This window comes from Balaenoptera acutorostrata, chromosome 14 (assembly GCF_949987535.1).
Source record: "Balaenoptera acutorostrata chromosome 14, mBalAcu1.1, whole genome shotgun sequence".
Taxonomy (NCBI): Eukaryota; Metazoa; Chordata; class Mammalia; order Artiodactyla; family Balaenopteridae; genus Balaenoptera; species Balaenoptera acutorostrata.
The window spans coordinates 13,026,539-13,054,031 of record NC_080077.1 but is presented as its reverse complement, the minus strand read 5'-3'; the positions used below and the strand labels follow the sequence as shown (position 1 = coordinate 13,054,031).

Below are 27,493 nucleotides of genomic sequence, written 5' to 3'. Positions count from 1 at the left end.
ATATGACCCTGAAACTTAAGGTCTTTCAAAACTGCTATGTTTACTTGCGTCAAGGTGAGATTTTCAAGCTGGTTACTGAGGCTTCACTAGGATAGTTGATTAGCCTGTTATCTTACTTTACATATCATACCTCCCAGAATGTTCCCTAATTGACAACCTGAAAAATGACTTTTTCTTTATTGATAGCCTGTACTCCCACTGAAGTGAGAATAAAGAAAATAGGAAACTTGTCTTTTCACAGGTCAAAATCTGGAGTTTTTCCTTCATATTAGGCCATGACATTTTGAATTGAACTTATGTCTCTGGGTTAACTGGATTCAGGTCTCTGAGCCTGCCCTGCAACCTGGATAAAATAGAATCCATTAATTATTTGTGGAACTTCTAACTACAGAAACTCAATTGTGATATAACGGTACGCTTATACTTTATCCCCAGCAGCATAATTTTATGCTGTGACCAGTATATACGAATAATTCACATCAACTAACTGATCAGGAGGCAGCCAGAGTACCAGACTCAGTGCTGAGAGTGACAGATCAAACCAGGCTTTCTGGATCTGTTATTCAGCCAAGCACCAGGCCACTTTCATATTTCCCTTTATTTCAGTGATCCTTTTTTACATTTTTGAAAAAACTGAAATTTCCACTTTGGAAAATTGTAAGCTCCTTGAGGATGAGACTATCTTTTTTTTTAAACATTCTCCTATTCCTGAATTTTACAGAATAACAAATGGTAACAGGACATAATGTAGCTGAAATGTTTCAGTACATTGAATATACTGTTTTGTTAACGCTGTATTTATTTCAGCCCTCTGTGTTTCAGTGTCCCATTTCTGTTTGGCAAAATAGGAACTTTTAGAACATTGTTTCTCTGATTGTTACTAGTTGAAAGAAACTTGGAATTCCCAAAAGTAAAATTCTTATAGTACAGGTAGCTTTTGTTTAATTTGAGAGCAAAAATATTTTCTGCATTCAAGTTGAGACGAGCACCTGAGTCCGTAGAGTCCCTGCCTTTTCCTTCTTCAACTTCATTGTCTGCAGGAATCCAAATGAGAGAGGGGTTATGAGGAGATAATAGTGACAGAAAAATTAGATCTGCAAGAACTAGTTCTGGAAGAATCTGAGAAGAATTCATGCCTCTGTCTCTCTACTGAGCAAAACACCAGACAAACAAGCGAGGGGCAAGTCAGCTGGAATTACTGCCAAGTGAAGGTAACCAGGCTTGTCAGTGTTACTCCAGAGAGCCTAAGTAAGGTCAACAGATGCTTAAAGTACTAAAAATCTTTCCTTCTCACTCATGACTCTCACCTATAACTTTCTTTGCTTCTCAAATATTTATGGAGTCACTTAGGAAAAGTGTGGAAACCTTTCCTATTCATCTTCCATGCCAAATTCTTCCCATAGACTCTATCCCAGTTCATTTCACATTCCATGCTTTAAAAGCAGATTAGCGAACGTGAGGTATCTGGGGAGATCACTAGTACATGGAATTTTGCTTCTTGCATCAACATGATAAAATGAAAACTGACAGATATTGGGAGAAGAATTCTCTGTGGAGACATTTTTTTCTCCCTGAAAAATCAATGGACATATGCCTCCCCAGGAGAAGAAAGACGAGGTGACAATAGCCTTAATATCAGGAGAATAACAGGAGTGAGGTTCTTCCCAGGACATAGAAAGAGAGAAATCACAAGATAACATGTGACTAAGGAATCCAGATCCATCTCAGCGATGTGTCACACAAGAAGTCAACCTAGGTGACTAAAGGAAATTTTCTGATCTCTACTATGGACCAACCATTTCACAGACTTTTAAAAGTACAAAGTTTAGGCCAAGAAAAAGACGTTCTACTTCACTGAGCAGAAAATAAACTGGTAAAATTTGATAATTATTCACTATCAGTAAAATGGTAGTAAAATTTGCCAATTTAAATGTATTTAACAGAGGTTTGTATTTGTTTCTGGAAAACAGGTACATGATAGACTAATTGGAGAAACTAGATTTACATTTATTTCTGGAAAACAGACAATAGATAGACTTATTTGGGGTCAACCTTCTACTAATCCCTTCCTGCCACCATCAGAGACAAAATCCTTGGCAGCCTGGGCCAGTCATGTAACTCTGAGAAACAAATTTGATACTTTCACAGACACTCTTCATGTGATGAAACAAATGTTGAATAATTGCAACTTTCTTGAAAACTAAATACAAGTTTAGTACTTCTTTCAACATTGCCATATCACCCGTTACCTTGCCATAATACCTAACATACTGTTCGGAAAACACTTGGTTCTGGTCTCTCACCAGACTGAAGGGCCCTCCAAGATATGTCTCAGTTGAGAACCACTGCCCAGCACAGTACTCGGCAAAAATAAAAATAAAAAAATGTGTTAAATAAATGTATGCTTGACTCATTGTTGACACTTAGAGGGTTTTATGATGGAAAAAGTCATTAGAAAAATACAAATGTGAATTTTTTTTATTTATGAAAATTAAAAACATGCGTATAATTCTTAAGATGTTCTATTTCATACATAAAGTCCAATATAATTATTACGCTAGGAGAAATGTGAAATATAACTTTGATCACAGGGTTAGAGCATTAAACATAACAATGTTATGAGTTTATCTCTACCTATTAAGCTTATGGTGATTTGTATTTTACTTTTTATTTTCTTCAGATTCTAAACAAATGGAAGTGCAGTGATATAATGAAGAAAAGCACAATTAATAATATGAAAATAAAAGGGGAGAAAATTTCAAAAGTAATAGATGATCCTGAAAGGTAATAAAATATTGCATTAGAGAGTTTTTTCACTAAAATATAAATCAAGGTCATGTTTGCAGTTTTCCTATTTAAAATACTGTTACATACATTAGTTTGTGACTAAAAATGTTGTCAGTGCCAAGTGATTCTATTCTAAGTGGAAAACAATTCTATATTGATTTAATAACCCTTATTGCACCATAAGCCTAAAATTTCAAACTTTAAAAATTAAAGGGAGTTCCTTGCTTTGCCAAATTACTGGTTTATTCATGAATCATATTTTCTCCTAACAAGTGCTGTTGCATTCTCCACAAGGGAAGGAAAAATACGTTCCAAAAAATCTCTCTGCCTGAAAATACTTCTTTAAAAATCTCAACAAATTGCTTTTAGTTTCCTAGAAAAATCCCAGGTCAGCATGATAGTTAAGTTATAAAGGATTATATAATTCTTGGATGGAAAACAGTTATTATAAATACACGATTTTATATAAGCCAAGATCTACAGGCACTAATTGCATTACTTTTATTTTTTCCTTCAATTGGTCCTAAAAGATTTTTGGACAGCTACTGCTGCAAGAATTAATTGAATGTGAAAATATTTAGATATCAGCAGGTGCTATGACACATTAAAAGGGATAAACAGGGATTGCTCATCAACAGTTCTGACAAATATAATTTGAAATTAAGTCTTCATGGATCTTAATTAAATCTCTGTTGCAAAACTCAGGAACAATGAGAACATTCTTATTTCAACTCCCTACACAGTATCCTAATGTATAATTCTCTCCAACGTGTTGTGCTAATATTAAACGCTGCTAATGGTTCAATCTACAGGACACACACACACACACACAATAAAATATCCAACCTATCCAGGCATTTAGTTTTCATAGCAGCAAACAACCAAGTATTTCAAATTTACTATGTTAAGCATTTTTGTCCTTGACAGCTGTTCTGAACCTCAGTTCTCTTTAAAATAGGGATAATACTCATAGTTGTTTTAGCTACTAATAGGATTTTTTTTGAGCATCAGTTTACACAAATGTATATATAAGAGTTTGTAAACCTTACTGCACTTTATAAAAGTTATTATTTATCATACAGAGAGCTTATATTACATGGTGCATACTGTAGTGGTATAATGTAATAGCAAGGAGCATAAACTATAAAAAATAGGTGTGGACTTAAATTCTGCCTCTGCAACTGTTGTTCTTGAGCAAGTTATTCAACCTCCATAAAAGTTGGTTTATTCATCTACAAAAGAAGTGATAATGTGCAACTTATAAGTGTGTTACGAAGATTAAGTAAGAAAATTCAAGTAAACTGTGTATAGTAGTAACACCTAGCACAGAGTGAACACTCAGTAAATGTTGGCTATAGTTGCAACGCTCAAAAAACAGCACCTATGACCATCATCATTTAATTTGTTTTAATGGTAATTTTTAGTGGTGATACAATCATGTCTTTACAGTTGTGGAAATTGAAGCTCAGCCACTTGGCCAAGGTCACAAGATGTAGCACTTAGACCCATGTATCGTACTTCCAAATCCAATATTCTTCCTACTAGGCTATGCCGGAGAGTTTTACTCCTAACTTGATTTAAAAGCCAAATTGGGAGAAAATTAACAAAATCAAGGTACTTTTTGTTACTCACTGCTGTGTGGGTTCATAGCATTTTAATAGGGTTGGCCTTGCTCTTAAGATTAAGTAAACATTGGTAGGACTGGAGAATTGTCACGAATGAATGGTCCTGCCTTGAAAGGTAAGATTTTTGATCTTTAATCTCCTAACACTTAAGATTTTAATTAAGGGAACATCAGATAGTCATTTTAAAATTCAAACTATCTCTAAAAGATATTGAAAATAAGCACAATAAATATAAACCAGATGACTACAGTTGAGTAAGCAGGCATCTTTGCTTTGATGACTTCTAGACCTAAAGATGCACATTCAGCAGTATTTGAAGGGATGGCATGCATAATAGGTGAGGGGAGTTAACCTGCGGCCTGATGAGGATGCAGCTAAGGATGCAGCGCTGGTTGTAGCCTCTGATAAGAGGGGAGCAGCCCTGAAAAAAGGGGAGATAGTATCGAATGTGAGTTTTCACAGCCCCCAGTTCCACCGGCAATGGCTTCTGCCTGCTACAGATAGACACTGGGTGAATGTATTTGCCAAGATTCCAGTGGTGCAGGCAGCTTTTGCAGCCACCATGCCCTCTAAGTGGCCTGTACCCCCCTGTGGGCATCACTGGAAGATACCCAATGCTTCCCGCCAGTCGCTGATTGCTGTTGGTCTGCTGTAGCTGGTCCCTCCTGATGCGAGCACACGCTACTATCAATGCTCACCAGCCAAAGCCACCGGGAATACACCTGGAAACAAAATTTGGCGTATTAGGTTTGTTACAACAAGGAAGGCAACATCACAGGAATTTTAATTTATATTTGGTGATTTAGAATAGGATTCAAGGAAGCAGAGGTCTGTTTAGATAGGGCGCTGTCTCAAAGCAAGAGGAATTTGGTACACGGGCATCAAAGACTTTTTTTTTTTTAATCTAGGAGACAGAATTAACAGAGTAGGGCTAGAGTTGTCATTGAATAATAAGCAGCGGTCACTTAATGTTAATCAGGAAAGGGAGATGTTTGTTATTTTTATGGTTATGGGTGACTTTGGTTTTATCTCTGATCATGCATGGTTATAGAGTCCACTTGTTTTTGTCCTGTGGCATCACGGTCACGAAGAGTCCTCATCTGAGGTTGATATTCTATGGAATTATGTTCCACAAAGGAATATCACAACCTGGCTGTTAGCAACTAGACTTGTTCCCTGAAAGCTCTCAGGGGGTTTTTTCTTTCTCACTATTACTCAACCTCACTACTCTCACATGCCATTCCTTTTCTCCTCTGGCAAGAGGGGAGGGATAAAAATGTAGATCAATGTGAGAATGATAAGGTGACATAGGATGGGGAGGTATTTATTCTTAGGGGTGGGGAATGCTTTAAGAACATGAAATGAATAGGAATTTCATATTTAAAGAAATTATATAGGTGTGGGCATTAGGGTCAGAAGAATTGATCCTGTCATTCAGACAAGCATGTAGCAGAGTACAGATTGATCCTGATCCCTATACTCCACAGGCTTACAAACAAAACAACAGAACAGATAATACTAATATAATCCACACATGTGCTACATAGCACTAAGATTTCATGTGCAAGCATACAAAAGGCTGAAATTTTGTCTCAAGTTCATTAATAGCACAAGATTGGCCTTTATTAAATGCTCAAACTAAAAGTGAATATGAAACAATCTTTCATTTTCAGGATGATCGAGAACAGGCACAAAACTTTACTTCTGACCCCTGAACTCCAGAACGTCTTTCAGAAATTATCTTTTAAAAGAACACAAATTAAATCAATAAATCAATGAAGAGCCATACATAAATTTTTGAAAATGATAGAGAAATTCTTGGTAGGCAATATGAATGCTTAAATAGTCTTTTTTTAAAATAAATTTATTACATTTTATTTATTTTTGGCTGCGTTGGGTCTTTGTTGCTGCACACGGGCTTTCTCTAGTTGCGGCAAGAGGGGTTACTCTTCGTTGCAGCATGTGTGCTTCTCATTGCGGCGGCTTCTCTTGTTTGTGGCACACGGGCTTCAGTAGCTGTGGCACGCGGGCTCAGTAGTTGTGGCTCACGGGCTCTAGAGCTCAGGCTCAGTAGTTGTGGTGCACAGGCTTAGTTGTTCCACAGCATGTGGGATCTTCCCTGACCAGGGATCGAACCCGTGTACCCTGCATTGGCAGGTGGATTCTTAACCACTGCATCACCAGGGAAGTCCCTAAATGGTCTTATTCAATGTCATTCCTACTTTCTCTGCTGATGTTTGAACCAACTGAGAGATAACACAAAATGAATTAGCAGAGAAAAAAAGTCAGCTTTATTACTGATAAATACTTTGCTGATGTGACATGGCTGTACAGTAATAATGGCTTCTTAATTAAATCCCAGAATGAAATACACTAACCCACAGGTCTGGACCACTAGCAACCTCTCCATAAGGGGACCAGCCCTTTTAAAATTTGGAACCTGGAGTAATGGGGATGTAACATGCATTTCCTTTGAGCAGCTGAGTCTCAGAAAGCAACAGGAGAAGGGGCAGAGCTGTACATAACCAACTCTTTATCCTAAACATAAACTAGACAAGTCATTCCTTCTTTTGAAAAGAGTGAATGATGCAACAGAAAGATCAGTAATGTTAAGATCAATAATGTTAAGATCATAATAATGTTACTGACGACTTTACTCTCGAATTATGAATTCAGAAGAAAGGAGATTCTTTCACTTCAGATAAACTAAAATGCCAAAAGAATGCCTGGGACAGAGAATAGACAGTGTGAGCCTCAGGTTGGGGAGGCCCCCCTGAGGGTTCCATAATGGGGTAGATGTCCACAATGGTGGAGGCCATGTGGGCTGACCCTTGTGTGTTTTCCAGTCTAAAAGCTAGATAGAAGCAATAATGTCCATTTGAAAACTGGTGCAGTGCTTGGTGCAGAGTTACTAGGCTGCACCTGGAGACCAGCAATGCTCTGGAGGATTAGAAGGTAGCCACCGGTGTACTATGTCGACCTCAAGCCCACCCCATCCTCCATTCTTATTGAGAACAGTATGGTACACAAGCCTCAGGAGCTGATTCCAACTCCTGTCCCGTCAGTGAACGGTCTAGCAAGGAATATTAACTTTAAGGGTCAACTCAAAATCAATGGTCATCATATTGTTAATGAGTGACTACACCATGAAAGAGATGGGAGAGGGTGCACAACAAACAAGAATTTACACTTGAGGAAACAGAATTAAAAAGTAATCAGATAAGGACTTTAAAATAAGTTATATTTAATATCTTCAGAGAGGTGAAAGTATTTTTTCCATGAAACAAGGAGAATTCTTCTTATTTTTATTCTGAAAATAAGAAGAGATGATAATTAACAAGCAAAGCATAGCAGCTAAGGACCCAAATAATGTGAGCTCAAACCCTGCTTCTAACAATTGCCAGTCAGGGGTCCCTAGGGCAAATTACCTAACCAGTTCGTGCCTTAGTTCGCTCATCTGTATAATGGAGCTAATCATAACACTTACCTAATTATTTAACAAATGTAGAGCACTCAGAGCAATAGCCTACGTATGTGTTTGTTACATAAGAAACCAAATTTGAAATTCTGAAGATAACAACCACAATATTTGGCATTCAGTATTCTATGGGTAACACAAAAAGAGGGAAGATCAAGAGTATGTTCGTGAGCTGGAAGAATGTAGTAAATGAGATAGAAATGGAAAGGATGAGAAAACAAATGAGATACCAGAAGTGTAGACAGAGAAGAGCTATCTATTAGAAGTAAACAACAGAGGGAATGGAAGAGAGGCACTATTTGAAGAATAGCCCCACATTTCCCGTAACTAAAGAAAGTGATGAAACTTCAAACTGGAGGGACTCTCTGAGTGCCAAGCACAATCAATCTTTAAAAAAAGTCTCATCATATATTAATGAGATTCAAGAACATAAAAGAGATAAAATTGCAAGACAGAGAAGGGATAATTCATTGCGAAGGAAGAAAATCAGAATTTTCCATCAACACCATTGGAGTAAAGAAGAAGACGGATGGAATAAAGTGAGCCAAACCATTGTGAATGTCAAGCCAAAGTATATATTTCAGAGGTAACTTCCTCAACATACTCTAGAAGCACGTTATTTAGAGATATTGAAGTAAAGATTAGATAATCAGTTACAAATACTGAAAATGACCACATTAGCAATAGGAATGAGATAGGAGAAGAGGAACTGGCATTTTTCCTCACAAGGATGAAATTATGTTCAGGTGTTTCTTGAATAAAGATTAACAGTATGAACAGTATGGAGGTTCCTTAAAAAACTAAAAATAGAATTACTATATGACCCAGCAATCCCACTACTGGGCATATACCCAGAGAAAACCATAATTCAAAAAGACACATGCAGCCCAATGTTCACTGCAGCACTATTCACAATAGCCAGGTGATGGAAGCAACCTAAATGCCCATCAACAGACGACTGGATAAAGAAGATGTGGTATATACATACAATGGAATATTACTCAGCCATAAAAAGGAATGAAGTTGGGTCATTTGTAGAGACGTGGATGGATCTAGAGACTGTCATACAGAGTGAAGTAAGTCAGAAAGAGAAAAACAAATATCGTATATTAACACATATATGTGGAACCTAGAGAAATGGTACAGATGAACTGGTTTGCAGGGCAGAAATAGAGACACAGATGCAGAGAACAAATGTATGGACACCAAGCAGGGAAAGTGGCGGGAGGGGTGGGGAATGAATTGGGAGATTGGGATTGACATGTATAAAATGGATAACTAATAAGAACCTGCTGTATAAAAATAAAATAAAATTCTAAAATTAAAAAACTAATAAAAATTTAAAAAATTTTTTTTAAAAGATTATATATATTTTTAGATAACCAAATATAATAAGCATTTTTGAGTGTCTCCTATGTGCTGGGCTTGGAAGAGTAACAAGACTCAAATCCTACCTCTGTGACATTCTGATACATTAGAGGGGGGCAGCATGGAGCAGTGAACAGACCTGAGGTAAAACCAGTTCTGTCACTTATGGGCTTTACAACGTTGGGTAAGGTAGCTGATCTCTGAGGACTAGTTTGCTCATCTGTAACATGAGGATGATTAAATACCTCTCCCTTCAGTTTTGTAAATTTACTTAGTGCAATGCCAGGTCAGTAGCCAGTGTTAATGAAAGTTACTCTTCTCATGTATAAGAAGATCTTTAGAAGGATGTTGGCCAAAATGCTATCACCAGGTGGTAGAGTTCCAGGTTTCTATTTCCTTTGTGCTTTCCTGTATTATTTATTTTTACAATAAGCATGCATTATATTTTTTAAATTAAAAATATATTCTGAAAAAATCTATATTTTAAATTATTAAAAGGAAATTTCAGACACATTTTAATAACTTCATAATAAGAAAAGCCTCTAATGAAAAATGGGCGCACACACACACATACACACACCATCAAGGAGGTTAAAATTAGATAGTTTTAAGGAACAGCAAAACATGGTGAATGTTTTTAAACAGTAGCAGTCTGAGAAGAAATAGTTACAGTTACAGTATATATTTTAATCTCTGACAAGTCAATAAGAAAAATATGAGCAAAAATGAGCAAAAAATAAAAACAAATTAATAGAAGAGGCAATATAATTGACCAAGGAATACATAAAATTATTTTCAACCTCTAGAGTAATCAGTAAAATGTTAATTAAAATGACAACAACATATTACATGTCATTCATAGATTGGTAGATAATTTAAAGTTTTTTAACAATTCTGCATTATCATTTCTTATAGGTAAGTAGAAAATAATTTAATTTTTCCTCTAGCCTAGTTGATCAAAATTTATTTATTTTTATTAGGGCTATAGAAAAATGTCTTTCCATTCTACAAATTTATATTGGAATTGTAATGTAAATTTTTAAGATGATCAAATTTGGGGAAATTTCTGTTGAATTTCTTTCTTATATGAGCTATAAGATTTATAGGGAAGTATGTATCATATAAGTAAGAAGTGATCTAATATATTAGAATATATAAAATGTATGAGATCACATATAGACATACTCATGGCTGTGGTACTGCTACAAACTTGTGCTTTCAAAAGCAAGAATTCTGATAAATTCTATTTCAAGCAACTGCCATAGATGTTATAGTCTATGAATAATTGCATTTTACATTGTATAATCAAATATAGTCATGATAGAAAATAACTATTTTGTTGGTTATTGATAAAAATCAAATCTCCCATTTACAAAAATGTATGTCTGGTGATTAGAAGAGTTTTCCACAGAACAGCTTCCGGCTCTGACATTTTACAACTAATTTCTCTCCCATTCACATTCTGATGTATCATGTATAACATATTCACACCTTCTGTCTCTCCCTTGTTCTCGCCTTCTCTTCTTTTCTGTCCCTTTATGGAACTTTGTTCTTCTCTAACTTCAACATTCTTCACATTTTGCATCATACAAAAAGGCAGTCTCATCCACTTGCATGACTGGAATTAACATCTAGAGGCTGATGACATAAATAAATTGCTCCAGCTGAACTGCAAACATATATTTGGGTAGTTAATAGTCATTTTTCTTTTGTCCCGCAACACAGTACACTCAAAACTGAACTTTCTATCAACACCAAAACTGCTTTTCCTCTCTTCCTTCTCTGTTAAATAGTGATATTACCATCTGTCCACTCTTCCATGCTAGAATTTGGGAGTCGTATTTCACCCTTCCTCTTCTACTCCCTATTTCTAAAAATTTAATTAACTTTTGTCTTCCTAATTATCTCAACTCTCCATTTGTTACATCTTCTTCAATGATGTTATTGATTATTTTGCTATTATTGATTGTGATGATGGTGATGGTAGTGGTGTTGGTGGTGGGTAAGAAAGAATAAGCACACTTTGACAAGTATTGCGTTTGAGAAGTCAATAGCAGATTACAGATGTCCCAAAGAGAGTTGGAAAGGTAGTCATGGAATTTGAGAGAGAGGTTGTGTGTCAACTACATAGAATTGATAGGCTTAAATCATGGACTGTGAAAGAGTAAAGCAAAGGAAAGGGAGTAAACTCAATTCTCCTTTAAAAAATATGATTCTGTTACAACATTCGATATAATGAGAAAATATCTCAAAATTCCCAAAATATTCCCAGCATGGGCATCTTTGAAAAGAAGATTAAAAAGCTTTGCATGCCTACCTTGCTTTAGCTACACTGTGGGTTGAGTGTATCAGCAATGAACATCCAGAAATACACATGGCCCACAATGCAGTTACAGCGCAGAAGGTACAGTTCTGTTTTAAATGAAGCTTAGGGAAATGGGGGGGAAAGGTCTCAAACCTTTGCACATCTCTCTGTGCTTAGTTTCTTCCACCATAAAAAAAGGTGATCAGACTGTGTGGTCTTGAAAGCCCCTTTCAGATGTTACTTCTCTTCGTTCCATGACCTTCTACGACCAAAGTTCTTTTTAATTTGACAACAAAATGACAAGGCAAAAAGGAATATTCCCTGTTTACTTTTACTTCAAAAGCCACGGGTTCCCTAAAAAAAAGGGTTGTTTTGTCTTATTATAAAGAAAAATAATTATAGTCCAAACCCTTCTTCCTGTATTCAATTCCATTTACTGGTGACCATCTTGTGCTGGATTCTGTTTTGAATGGATAATTTAATTATCGCATTTCAACTTTTCTGTTCATGCTACCTTTCATATAATACTTGTATTGAGTGATTATACACACAACATCATCACCAAAAGTATAGATGAAATCTTAAATTTGTTGCACTAAGTGCAGTAGATAATAATTCTACTCATAGTCTACTCTCTCTAAAAATTTATAATCTACAGCATACACTTGAGCTTCTTCAAAAAGCAATTTTCTAATATTGACATTGGTAGAATTGTTTATTGTATTTTGAAGTTTTTTCTTTTGTTCCTTCAATATTAAAGAAATACCTAGGGATATATTATTATTTGATGTTAGTGGTAATGCACATTTGATTATTTTTCAGATCCTAAACTTTCAGATCCTAAAATAAGGAATTTCCTTTTCTCTTAGAACTCCCAAATTTGGAAGCTAAAGTATTTCTTTTTTTCTTTTGTCTGTGTTAGGTCTTCATTGCTGCTCACAGGCTTTCTCTAGTGCGGCAAGCTGGGGCTACTTTTTGTTGCGGTGCATGGGCTTCTCATTGCGTTGGCTTCTCTTGTTGCAGATCACAGGCTCTAGGCGTGCGGATTTCAGTAGTTGCAACACGTGGGTTCAGTAGTTGTGGTGCACAGGCTCAGTAGTTGTGGCTTGCGGGCTTAGTTGCTCCAAGGCATATGGGATCTTCCCAGACCAGGGATCAAACCTGTGTCCCCTGTATTGGCAGGCAAATTCTTAACCACTGCGTCACCAGGGAAGTCCCTAAAGTATTTCTAAATTTTAAAAACAGGCCTTTAGAATAAAAATAAAACATTATTATCTATGAAGCAAAAGGCTGAGACAGATATTCTGATGCTGTTTTTGAAGTAATTTGGTCTAAAGAGATAAAAATCTATATTTCAGGAAACAAAAATCTAAAGTCACAGATAAGAATATTTCACCGAATTATAATGGTTTACGTACATCAAAGGATTTAGCATGGTATTATGTTTCTATAATAGGTAAATGTTATTTATCACAGAATACAGGAATCAAGGAAAAAACATTATTTTTTTCATATAAACTTCTGATGAAATAAATATTCTGAAGTATATAAAATTTTCAGAAATCAAATAAAGCAGAAAACAAGCACTTCCAAAAGGCGTAATGCAAAAAATGGTTAAGCAAAGTCTCTTGGCCATAATGGAAGAGTCTCTCTTTTCATTTCCTTCCCTCTCCATTGATGTGTGGCCCTGTTCTCTCCCCATCCTCCACCTCAGTTCCCAAGTCTAACAAGAGGATTTAAAGAGCCTTACAAAAATGCATGCAATAAAATAAGAAAAATAAAGAAGAAAATTGACAAATTGGAAGCCAAAAGAGAATGAAATGATGAGGTTAGCAGGATGTTCAGTACAATAGAAGTATATTACATTCTAGTGCCATTAGAATTCTATGCAATTATTAAAAGGAGTCACACATTTTATTCTGATTTTTTCTAGCACCAAATGCGAAAATAAAAATACGGTTACTCGTTTTGCATTTTCTATTTATAAAGTTCATCCACTGCTTGAAGAAAGCAGATTTTTGTCCTTGTTCCATCCGAAGGCTATTTTTTTCATGAATTTTCATTAATGGGACATGGAGTAGGAGGAAAGTAGGAATATAGAGAAAAACAACAACAACAAAAAGGTGGTATGGATGAAAAAAAAAGAGTACCACTCAACGAAAAAGACTCTGATGGTTGTTACACTCCGGTGACACAGAGACAGAAGGAGGCAATTGACCTCTGGAAGGAGGTGCCTCTCTGTTTAATTTCCTGTAAACCTCTCTCTGTCTTCTCTTCTGAGGCAAATTAGTAAACAATAATCACTTTTCTGTCTGCAGGACTCAGAGGTCTCAGAATACTACTCTCTCCTTTTGCTAGTATAAACTCATTGGAAATTTGGTCACTGACCACAGAAACCGCTTTGAAATAAATGTAAGTAAAATGTTTTAGAATATTTTAGAGCAAAGTGAGAAATCCCCTGTTCCCTCCACTAAGCTAGTTGAGAAGATAACAGAAAATAATAAACTAATATATGGTCTCTTTCTGTGTTACTACCTAATGAGAATGTATCATAGGTTTTGGTTGTTTTCAGCCTCTCTCTCTCTCTCTCTCTTTTACACACACACACACACACACACACACGTACGTTTGCCTGAGACAACAGAATGGAATGGATAATAAAGGAGAGATTCAGGTAGGTACTAATATGACCATTTTCTTCATCTAAATAATAACCTGAAATGTAGGACAAGTACCTTTATTTCATTGGATTTATCCAATTAATCATGAGTATTAAAAGACAACACTCTAAGGAGGTTTTTTCTCCATTAAAAATATGAATTTCGGGGCTTCCCAGGTGGCTCAGTGGTTGAGAGCCTGCCTGCCAATGCAGGGGACACGGGTTCGAGCCCTGGTCTGGGAAGATCCCACATGCCACGGAGCAACTAAACCCATGCACCACAACTACTGAGCCTGCGCGTCTGGAGCCTGTGCTCCGCAACGAGAGAGGCCGTGACAGTGAGAGGCCCGCGCACCGCGATGACGAGTGGCCCCCGCTTGCTGCAACTAGAGAAAGCCCTCACACAGAAACGAAGACCCAACGCAGCCAAATATAAATAAATAAATTTTTTTAAAAATTCTAAAAAAAAATATGAATTTCTCTATGTGAGGGTAAGTGGATATGAAAGTCATGACAGATGTGAAAAAGGTATCTTTCCAAGCACAATGCTGAACATATAGAAGGGGCTCATTGAATCCTTACTGAGTTAGACATCTTTCTTCTTCACTGATATTAGCAAAAAAAAATAAATAAATAACCTCCATTTGGTAAAACATCAAAGGGCAGAAAATCAGCCCAAAAAGAGGCGAAAATCTTCTGTACATCCCAGCTAGTTATATTGTGAACTCCTAAAATAGGTAGAGAGCCATGTGAAGCACATGACGGGGTACAAAACTGACAAGCTGGATTCTGGAATACGTTCTTCCTCTTTTCAAGCATCCTTGGTCCGTTTTATTTCTGGACAGAGATAAGGTCATCACAATTCAAGAATTAACTCAAAAACAAAATAGAACAACAACAACAAAAGGTTTACAAAGCCCATCCCATTGGTATACAAGAGTAATTTATTCAGTTTGGCTTCATTTAGCACAAATGGGTCAAAAATCAATGATGTTTTGGTAAGTGGTAATATATGGAGAAATGGAATGAAGAATGCATCTGAAGATAAATAGGAATTATAACCACAAAAAAGGAAGGGTACTTACAAACAAAAGGTATATATGGAACACAGGAGAATAGGTGAGCTGCCAATGAAATGGGCTTCATAATGCCTCCTCCCCAACACAGCATCTGGAGTCTTCATAAAATCACTCTAATGGGTCAAGCATTGAAGGTCCTGAGAAGAATATTTTTTTAATAGTTGCATTGTAATTCATTTGGATTCATATAGCAAATAAACTACTCGGTCATTTAGAACAAATGTTTTAAAATACATACTAGGAAAATTTCAGTGGGCTAACTAGAAAGGATAAAATAGCTTGGCCCACCGCCTAGAGGAAAAGATCCAATTCAGTGAGCATAGCAGGAACAGTCAATGTCAAAAAGGCCCTGTAGTACAGGTGAGACACTCTGAGAACATGTCACCTATCCCTCCCAGTTTGTTTTGCCCACTTTGCCACTAAACTCATCTATGACACAGTAAGAACTCATAGGTACAAAAGATGGAAAAAGGATTGTGTGTTGACATCCAGGAGTTCTACTCAGACCCACCCAGGTAAACTGAACCCAAAGGTAATCCTTCCTCCGGCTCACCTCTTTGGCATGCTTGCTAGCTCTGGTTCGTATACACCTATAACTTATAGCGTGACTCTGATTGTTCCTGTAACTTTCCTGGGGCAATGTTCATACCACCACATCAGAACAGAAAAGAATGAAAAGCTCATGTTTGCTGGACTGCATGACCCCTCTTCTGGTCAGACTATCCCTTCAGATTGAAGCCTTTGGAGATATGCCAGAGGCAAGTGGAATTCCCAAACCTTTAGTCTTGTATAATTATTTTCTTTCACATATTTTGGAAACTGCTGAACTCTGTTTTGTATGTTGCTGTGATTCAAAGGGTGAGTAACTGGGATACGAATACTGGCTATCTTTAGAGGAAATCTCTTTGGATAAATGGAGAAAAACAGCATTATTCCTATAAAATGCCAATTGACACAGCTTTTATAGATAAATATTCACTTTTCCTTTTGTGATGTGGAACCCTAACCTAATTTTGCTTCACAAACATCTCATTCTGGGGGAGGAAAGGATTTTTTTTTTAATGAAACAATCATACATCCTTAAGTACCTGGTGCTAAGATGAGCCTGAAGAAAATGTTAAAAGTATGATGAGGCATAAACTGACAGTAAAGAACCTGATTATTTAACATAAAACATTCTGCTAAAGATAAGATGTGAAATGTAAGGTCTGCTGGCTGGGAAGGTGACTAACGCGGTCGAGTATGCCTTTACATCATGCAGGCTTTAGGTATGGGTTTCTCTCTCACTCTCTCAGATCCACATGCTGTGGGTTAAATCCATTTTCAGACAGGCTCTTCCAACAACTACATACCTTGCAACCTCTCAGGTTTAATTATTTAAAAATAATATACTCTTTCCCCAGAAGTCCCCCCAAAATCTCACTGGCTCTAGTTGAAACATGAGACCATTGCTGGGCATTCACTTTAAATCTTCATGCCTTGAACTGGCAATGGAGCCCATCACAAAGCACATGGACTGAGAATGGGAAATGAGTGGCTCATTAGAGTGAAATTGAGGTCCTGTTACCAACAGCAGAGCAGATAGATGTGGAGTGTCAAATATATTTGACAATTTGACAATATATTTGCAAGATGTTCTTCTAACATCAGATATAATTCATTAGTGTCTCGCCATACCTGTTTATGTCTTCTACTTGGTAGTTCTAATTTCTGCGGCTTTGAGGACACATAACTCTCCTAAATACTTATCCCAGAGACAGAAAGACATAAGTCCATGCAAATACTTGTACAAAAATGTTCATAACAGCTAATTTGTAATATCTAAAAAGTGGATGCAACCCAATTCCCATTAATGGGTGAGTGGATAAACAAGTTATGACATATCCATACAATGGAATACCACTGGACAATAAAAAAGAATGAATCATTGATGCATGCAACAACGTGAATAAATTTCAAAATAATTGTGCTGAGTGAAAGAAGCTAGACAAAAAAAGAGTACATATTGGGTGATTCTATTTACATAAAAAGTCTAGAAAATACAAACTAATCTATAATGACAGAAAGGAGATCAAGATCAGTGATTGCCTATAGAACAGTGGGAGTGGGGGTCAAGGCAGGGAGGGACAAGATGGAAAGATTAAAGAGCTGCACAAGGAAACATTGAGGGGGGAGTGATTGACATGTTCATTATCTTGATCAAGAGTTGGCATTTTTTGCTGTAAAGGGCCAGATAGCAAATATTTTAGGCTTTGCAAGCCATATAGTCTCTGTTGCAACTACTCAACTCTGCCATTGCATCATCAAAACAGTTATAGATAAGAAGTAATTAAATGGGTGTGGGTGTGTACCAATAGAACTATTTACAAAATCAAGTGCAGTCTAATTGAGTGTGCAAGCCAATCCCTGCTCTTGGTTATGATGATGGGTTCGAAAGTGTGTACATATAGCAAAACTTATCAAATTGTATACTTTTATTATATGCCTCCATAAAGTTATTAAATAATAAAAACAAGACAAACAACCTTAGCTTCCCCATCACAAAGTGGATAAAGTCTAATCTTCTTACCATGGTATACAAGTCCCTCTATGAACTGGCCTCTATATTCCTCCCTTATCAGATCCGTTGTCATTCCTGGTGGCATTTTTACTCTTTCAGTGCCAAACATACACATCATGCCATTTCACCTCTATGCCTTTGCTTGGGCTTTCTTTCTGTCTTGAATGACCTACTCCTACCAACTGTAAGATCAAACTTGTGCATGTACACTCCCAAGATGCCTTCCTTCTTTCTTTATGTTACCCCTACTATTCCCTTTGCCTCATCTCTATGACTCCATAATAGCCTGTATATTTGTGTGTGTGTTCATGTGTATGTGTATACACGTACATATACATACACTCTTGCACGATTACATTGTTCCATAATTTTAACTATATAGCTGAAATTTTTCTCATATATTTAGAATTAAAATGTATTATTACCACATGTCTGGATACTTGACTGAGTGCTCCCTGTGTCTATTACACCTATCACAGTGTCTGGCACATTTTTTAAAAAAGCAAATAAACCAATAAATCAGTATGGCAGCTATTATTATAACTTTTTTTACAGATAACGAAACTGATAGGTAGAGAAATTATATATATAGCCCATAGGCACATGGTTATAAATGGCCAATCTAGTACTGTGAAAGAGTTCCTCTGAATCTAATCTCAAATGCTTTCCACTAATCCTTGCAATTGTTTTTGCTCTGGTTTTGGGGGGTTTTGCTTTGTTCTGTTTTTTGTTTTTTAGTTTTTGCTTTTTAATTGAAAGCTTAACTATATTTCACACTGATGGCTTTATTTCTTTCTGGCGGTGCCACTGCTCTTCCTTCATCTCTTAGATACACCAAAATGAAGACTGCCACCAACATCTATATTTTCAACCTTGCTCTGGCAGATGCCCTAGCAACCAGTACCCTGCCCTTCCAGAGTGTCAATTACCTAATGGGAACATGGCCATTTGGAACCATCCTCTGCAAGATTGTGATCTCCATAGATTACTATAATATGTTCACCAGCATATTCACCCTCTGCACCATGAGCATTGATCGCTACATCGCAGTCTGCCATCCCGTCAAGGCCCTGGATTTCCGCACTCCTCGCAATGCCAAGATCGTCAACATCTGCAACTGGATCCTCTCTTCAGCCATTGGTCTGCCTGTGATGTTCATGGCAACAACAAAGTACCGGCAAGGTGAGTATGGCTGCAGGCCTGAGGGATAGAGAGAATATAGATAGATATGTTGGTGAAGTCATAAGCCAAGTAGAAATTATGGAGTAGTCCCATGCTGTAGTCAAACTGTAATTTTAATGATTCTTTTTAGCAAAATAGTTTTGAATATTTTGAAATAGGAATTTCCCCCTATAATTTTATGTCCAGTAAACATTTGAAAGAGAAGATAAACCATAATCTATTGGTTCCTGATTTCTCTGCACTTACTTCATCGAAATGACGGGAAAATAAGAACACAGCTCTTTCAAGAGTAATTAGAGCTTAAACCCAAAGAACATTAAGTGGAGGCTTGTTTTAAAATCTCAAGTGGCTGCCTACATGACAAATTTATCTTTTTAGACCTCATTTCAGAATGCTAAACCACCCATCAAAGAGTGGAGTTAAGGGAACCCCCTGGTAGTCCAGTGGTTAGGACTCAGCACTTTCACTGCGGTGGTGGCTGGGTTGGGGAACTAAGATCTCGCAAGCCACATGGGTGGCCAAAAAAAACCCAGAATGAAGACATCCGTTAGCTGGAAACTCCTATAGAATCTGGACAGTGATTATATTTTTATATCAACTTAGACCCCATAGAGGATCTAGCTCATGGTGACAGATCCATAATTGTTGACTGAATGAAAGCTTAATGTCATCAAAGTGGACAACCTAAATGACATATTTGGAAAACATAACTCTCCCTGAAAATCAAAAGAGAACTGAGTTTCTTCCATGATTTCTTTAAATCTTCCTTTTCTGGCTTGTGTAGTGATAGCCATAAGTTAACTCAGGTCAAGGCGATAAATTAGAAAGCAAAATGGCAATCGTAACACCTAATGACATCATTAAAAGTTGTTGCTAATTCTTCCTTATAATTCTTTTCTTCTAGGTTCCATAGATTGTACACTAACATTTTCTCACCCAACCTGGTACTGGGAAAACCTGCTGAAAATCTGTGTTTTCATCTTTGCCTTCATCATGCCTGTCCTCATCATTACGGTGTGTTATGGACTGATGATCTTACGCCTCAAGAGTGTCCGCATGCTCTCTGGCTCCAAAGAAAAGGATCGGAACCTGCGAAGAATCACCAGGATGGTGCTGGTGGTTGTGGCCGTGTTCATTGTCTGCTGGACCCCCATTCACATTTACGTCATCATCAAAGCCTTGATCACAATCCCAGAAACTACTTTCCAGACTGTTTCCTGGCACTTCTGCATTGCTCTAGGTTACACAAACAGCTGCCTGAACCCAGTCCTTTACGCATTTCTGGATGAAAACTTCAAACGATGCTTCAGAGAGTTCTGTATCCCAACTTCCTCCACCATTGAGCAGCAAAACTCCACTAGAATGCGTCAGAACACCAGAGACCTCCCCTCCACGGCCAATACAGTGGATAGGACTAACCATCAGGTATGCAGCTTCTAGGATAGGGTGTACCTCCTGGGGATGACAGAAAAATTATAGAGCTTCTTAAAATCCAAGATTTGAATCCACTGGAAGAGGATCAGTAACCAGGGGATTGAGATCAGTGAGGAGGCGGGGAGGAGGGGAGCAAATTATGATCATTGTGACAGAGAGGCACTTCGTTACATAAGTTGAGCTCTATGTATTTTGTACATATTCATTCAGATATAAAGACATTCCAACTAGATATCCATAAATCTACTAAAAATCTACTATCTTCACAGCCTTTGCTTCTATGCAAAATTAATGACTTCAGCACATTGTGGAAGTGATCTTAATCTAGAATTCTTTTCATTCCCCCCAAAGTTAGGTGTTTCATGCATATCACTCCAATGTCCCTGTCACTTCTCAAAAGCCAGTCCTGCTCTGGAACTATGGTTACAGAGAAAGTGTCAGCACTTTGCACACTGTAGTGATGGGGGACGATGTTCCCAGCAACTCATTGTCACACCAAAGGAGAAAAGAGGATTAAATGGCCTGTCCTTAACTTTGTTAAGTCACTGATTTATAAATTTTTATACCTGAACTCTAGAGAAAACATCAAACTTATTACTTAATTATTAGAACTAAATTAGTTTTGCAACAGTCATCATACCAGCTGAGGTTAACATAATGAGGAGTGACTATTTGTTGGAAGATATATCCCTATGCACAGAAGAGTACAGATGGGAGCTTGCACAGAAGATGCAAGGTTTACACACAACAGAATAATCACATGAGAAATCAAAAAGGAGGAAAGAGAAAAAAAAAATCTGTCTCTAAGTTAATATTGCCTTGTTAAGCCACTGGTTTGGAAACTTTGGAGTCTGACCTGTAAAGTAAATCAGTCACTTAATTATTAAAATTAATTTAAGTAAGTAAATTTCTGAATGATGTTGCCAGCATCCAAAACTCACAGCCTGTGTAATTTTATAACACAGAACTCAAATTCAAACTCCCTGTGAAAGTAAATCCTCATGTCAGAATCTTAGATAAAGTTTCTAGGGTCAGAGAGAAGAACTGTGGGGACAGATGGCTCCCTAAAAATGATCAGGAGGTCAAGTCGAGGAGCCAGAGGGAGAGCCTGGTTCCCTTAGGATGCAGCTGCTTCCTCTCTGCTTCCTCTTCCCCACCCCTCGCTGTCCCTTGTGACTGCCACTACTGCCACCCAACCCAGCCCAGGCTCACCCCTTCTCACTGACCACAGGACCGATGTAATATGGCCCAGAAGGATCTGCTGTAGCGACGGTAATCCTCATATTCTTGATATTAAATAATGCTAAAATGAACCCAGGAACTTGCAAGCCCTGGGGAACATGAGGTAATGATGGCAGGCCTATTTCCAACCAAAAGGAAATTATTAACTTATTATGTCTCACTTCTAATTCCATTTCAGAAAAAACCAGAAAGAACTGTTTTTCTACTCTGTTTATTTATTTATGTTTTTCTTCACATCAAGGCCTGTAAGCCTCCTCCTTTTACTAAGCGGCTCTCCTTCTCAGGGACTCTGGAAATCTTGTGAATAACTTAAAGAGGGTAGGAATTTAAATAGATTTTTCTCTAATCTGAGGATAATACGTTAAGGAATGCAACTTAAAACCCTCAGTCCTAAACTAAGGTTAAAATATTTACCATTGGAGCAAAACGATGGCCATTGTAAAGGATTCGTTCTCTCTCTTTAAGCACCTGTTTATACCCTCCCTCTCCTTTCAGGCACTTCGGGGAGTGGCTGCTGGTATTGTACCCTGGACCACTGCCGGGGCCTCTTGTCATATCTGATCCTCTCAGAACCCTTCACCTGCCTTGCTTTCCTGGAAATACAGCTCCCAGCTTGTCTGGTGGAGCGTTTTTCCTGAGTTCAGCATGTGTCCTTCAGCTGCCCCGACACTGCCCTTGACTCCCCTCCAAATCCAGCAGTTTCACAGCCACATGTGTGGTTCTTGCACAGCCAGAGAGAGGAGAAAGGAAGCTAACTGGGGAAGCTCTGGGCTAAGTAACCAAAAAGTTTGCTTTAAAAATACATCCAAATGGGGCTTATCTTCATTGCTGCCTCTCTGAAGCAGCGTCAGTGTCAGATAACAGCAGAAACACATTAGCCCTGGAATTGGCTGCTTTCCCAAGATGCCTAGCTGGGAAAGCTGGACACAGAAGAGTGAATGCCAGGAAAAGAGGAAAAGACACCCTGACATATTTGAAAATTAAGATAAATCAAATATCCCTTTCACTAATCTCCACTGATGTGTCATCATTAGAATCAAGGCAGTTACACACAGACATCTGGAACAATACATAAGTCTTTGGTGATATTTTCACTAATATATCAAAATAATAAAATTATTTGGGGGAAAAATTGGAGACTTTACTGCTGTGTCTATAGGACATTGATTCGCTTACAAATTCAGTATCTGACAGAGAGGTTTTCTTTTTTTTTTTTTTTTTTTTTTTTAAGTCATGAACCGTCACGTTAGGAAACAAAGCTAACTGGATTTGCATTAACTGTTTAACTGCTGTCTGTACCATTGTAGATGTTTATGTCCTGCCTATCTATGTTATTTGTATTTTCTCCAAGAAATATGTTGTACTGTATGTGTCACATGTCAAGCACATTAGTCAACTTCATATTCTGCAGATCACAGATCCAATATCAAACCTTCCCAGGGTGTCTGTATTCTGACAACTGTACACTGAGATCATGTCCATGCAACGCAAAGTCAAGTGGAGAGTTGGCAGTTATCAAGGTAATTTGATCATATAAAAAAATTATGTGCCCAAGATAAACTTTGAGTCATACTTACATAGGTAAGGGCTACTTGGTCAGTTTTTGCTGCATAACAAATCATTCCAAAATTTAATGACTGAAAGCAACCATTTATTTAGTTTACAATTCTATAGATCAGTTATTTGGGCTGGGCTGGGCTAGACAGCTCTTCCAGTCTTAGCTGGGCTCACTCTGTGGTGAGCTGCTCTATGGGCTGTCAGCCAGCTGATCTAAGGTGGCCATAGCGAGAATAGCTAGCTCCTCATGGATCCTCATCTACCATCATCTGTGTTAGCCCAAGCTTGTTCTCATGGCCATCACAGGTTCTAGGTTCAAAGGGTGGGAAAACAGACTCCACCTATTGATGGAGCTGCAGTCACATTGCGAAGGGGTGTGGATGTAGGGAGGGAAGTCACTGTGGCCACTTTTGCTAACCATCTACAGTAGGCACATGGGGCATGGGACAGGTTAGCCTTAGCTTCCTGAGAGCACAAATTATATCTGCCTGGCTCCTTCTTGTATCTCCAGTATCTGCTTAGCACAGTAAAACGTACTCCAAAAACATCTGTTGAATAAATGAATGATTGAATAAATATCTTTTGATATTTCAGGAGATATGGAGGGGGTAGGAGTGACCCCTTTCTTACCACTGATTGACAAGCTAAAGGATTGTGTAATACCCTGACATTATTTCAGGCTCTCCCTTCAGTAAAAAAAATATTCACAGGAGGGATTCTTCATTTTTTCTCTCCAGCCTTTAGTCCTCTGATCCAAAGTTACACTTTCCAAAAATTTTCTTACATTGGTGCTTGCCTTCTAATTTTATTTTTAATAAGTGCTATTGATAAGGAGGTCAGGAACCAGACTCAGTGCCCTAAAGAGCTCATACCCTGGCTCAATGTGGAAAATAAAAAATAAAAAAAGATGGTCTCCTATTCTTTTATGCATTCCAGGGTCCAGCGTACTGCTCCAGCTGTAGTGATTCATACCTGATTTATGTTCAGCTTGTTGTCTTTATGTCTTCCAGACCTTTGGTAGGTAGACTTAGGCAAAGGCATTCATTTTCCATCTGCTCTCAATGCAATTTAATTTCTTTGTACCCTGTTGTTGTCCTCATTGGATTCCACTTGGCTTCAAAACACTTCCATCATTTGCTCAAATCAGTCCAGGTCCAACTCAGACCTGAGATGCTGGTCTGCCTTCACTGCTTGGTTTCCACCCTGATCACGTTCTCTAATGTATTTTTAGTTTTGACACCTAGATTATTTTTTAATGTATAACATTATATGGGAAAAGAAAACTCTGTTATGTCAGTTAGATTATTATTTAAAGAGTTTGCATTCACTATAACCATAATAATAATGTTATCTTACTCTTATATGATAGCATGCAGATTAAAAAGTGCTTTTATCACGTCGGCTTCCTGTAATAACCCTAATGGGTAAACATGAAAAAAATAAATGTTCAGGGAGGTTAAATGATTATACAAGATCAAACCACCAGTAAGAGGCAGAACACAGACAAATACCTAGACTTCTCATATTAATCCAAAACTTTTCTCTGCTATCCCACAAAATACCACTTTGCACTCGAATATTAGCGTATGGTCTCAGGCAGAGGATCTCAAGCTTTACAGTGAGCTCCAGAAAGTGTAGCTTTTGAGGAACTCTAAGAAATCTGGTTCATTGAGTCAAGGTAGGGTCCAATAATCTGAATTTTGAACAAAACACTAAACTGAAAGCTGATTTAAAATGTAACTTCATCCAAACACTACCAAAGTTACTGTTTTGTCTAACCTGAGTAACCCATTCGGTCAAGCTGATTGATACTAATTTTTTTCACCAAATAAATCTTGTGTTTAGCAAAATAATGTAGTTATCTTGTGACAAAGCCTTAACTTTCTAATATATCAATCAGTGAGTCTTATAGAACAAAGTAGTGTAACAATGATAAAGCTAACATTATGGTACCCCCTGCTAACTCCTCATCAATATGGCAAGCCCATTCCTAAACCCTTGGGTTACTATTTTTTAAGCAGCTTCTTGACATTTTGATCAAAGTAGCAGGTCAAGGAATGAGGAGATGCTTTGCATTTTTGTTAACTAAAAAACTATATTATCCCCAGCTAAACTAAAAGCAGAAGCCTAATTTGTCAAATCACTCTCAAAAGCTGGCTCTTGATTTTTTTACAAGACATCTGTGGAGAACCAATTTGAGAAGGAAAAGCATTTCAATTCCATGACAAAAGTCCCAAATGAAGATAGCTCACAAAATTACCAGGTTTGACCACATTAATGCATATTTTGTGAATGAGGCCAAAGTGGCTATTCTTTCAATTCTTTGGTTTAAAAAGAAAACAGTTCCAGTTAGGAGTGTGTGTGTTTGTGTGAGTGTGTGTGAGAGAGAGAGAGAGACAGAGAGAGAGCATACACATGCATGATATAGGCGTGCTTCTATGCATGTGCAGTACTAGAGTATATCTAAGTTTAAAATGAATTATCCCTTTCATAAATATAGCAGAAGAGCTTAATATGTTTCTGTAAATTGGCTACAATCTGGGATGAGAAAATATTGTTTACTTGGAAATATATTTATTGCCACAAAATATTTGACTATTAGTAATAACAGACCTAAATAGACATTTCTCCAAAGAAGACACACAGATGGCCAACTGGCACATGGAAAGATGCTCAATATCACTAATTATTAGAGAAATGCAAATTAAAACAACAATGAGGTATCAGCTCATACAAGACAGGATGACCATCATTAAAATGTCTACAAATAACAAATGCTAGAGAGGGTGTGGATAAAAAGGAACCTTCCTACACTGTTGGTGGGAATGTAGAATGGTGCAGCCACTATGGAGAACAGTATAAAGGTTCCTTAAAAAACTAAAAGTAGAGTTACCATATGATCCTGCAATCCCACTCCTGGGCATATATCCAGACAAAACTCTAATTCGAAAAGATACGTGCACCCCAATGTTCACTGCAACACTATTTACAACAGCCAAGACATGGAAGCAACCTAAATGTCCATGGACAGAGGAATGGATAAAGAAGATGTGGTACATATATACTATGGAATATTTCTCAGCCACAGAAAAGAATGAAATAACGCCATTTGTAGCAACATGGATGGACCTAGAGATTACCATACTAAGTAAAGTCAGTCAGAAAGAGAAAGACAAATACCATATGATATCACTTATGTGTGGAATCTAAAAATATGATACAAATGAACTTATTTCCAAAACAGAAACAGACTCACAGACACAGAAAACAAACTTATGGTTATCAAAGGGTTTAATGGCAGAGAGGAGATAAATTAGGAGTTTGGGATTAACATACACACGCTACTATACATAAAAGAGGTAAACAAGAAGACGTATTGTATAGCACAGGAAACTATATTCAATATCCTGTAATAACCTATAATGGAAAAGAATTTGAAAAAGAATATATATATATACGTATAACTGAATCACTTTGCTGCACACTTAAAACTAACTCAATTTTGTAATTGTAAATTAACTATACTTCAATAAAAAATGGTTTAAAAAAAGGAATTACAATATTTGCATTGAATAAATTTAGGTTTATGTTAAAAAAAAAAAAAAGACTGTTAGTAATAACATTTATTGACTGGTTTGTATCCAGTATATCTTATTTAATCATATGAGGTGTGGATTATCTCTGCAGTTGAGGAAACGAATGTTTAAGGAATTAACTTGCCTAAAGTCATAGGTAAAGAGCAGTGGCTGAGGAATGAACCCAGTTGAATTTGATATTATAACCCAGACTTTTAATTAATGTGCCCTACTATCCCCCTGGTCTGGTTTTCACTGCACTCAGTGGTGCCTCCTAGAACTAAATTTTAACATTTATATACTGACAGTTTGAATGCCATAAGGTCTTTATATAGGCTTGTTTAGATGTATTCTTAGTGTATTTGCATATCTGTATGTAAAAGTAAACACTCACGTAGATTAATGACGATCACGGGGAATTAGAAATCCAATAATGGGGATCATGGTTACCATTATATGAGCTCAAATTATTTGACTAAAATATTTTGCTGTCAGTAAAGTCATATTGACTCTTACTGAATGATAGAATTTTCTTTTCCACAGTTAAAATTTTTCATTAACGTCAGAGAAGTTCATTTAATATTTTCATAAACTGACCTTTAGGATTGTGAGTCCAATCACATTTATCCTACTAGAGAAGGC

At 37.2% G+C, this 27,493-nt stretch overlaps 1 protein-coding gene across 2 annotated transcripts in view; it reads left to right on the top strand.

Moving 5' to 3' along the window:
* The window catches only part of OPRM1 (opioid receptor mu 1), a 174,733-nt gene that overhangs the window by 13,790 nt on the left and 133,450 nt on the right, over nt 1–27,493 (top strand). Inside the window, exons 2-4 of one of the 2 annotated variants that reach the window (XM_007186137.2) lie at nt 18,691–19,043; nt 19,948–20,468; nt 23,131–23,175. In XM_007186137.2, coding sequence (XP_007186199.1) covers nt 18,691–19,043; nt 19,948–20,468; nt 23,131–23,175 — 919 coding nt within the window. Of the gene's footprint in view, nt 1–18,690; nt 19,044–19,947; nt 20,469–23,130; nt 23,176–27,493 lie in introns of those variants that run through there. The other variant, XM_028167459.1, reaches the window with a different exon arrangement.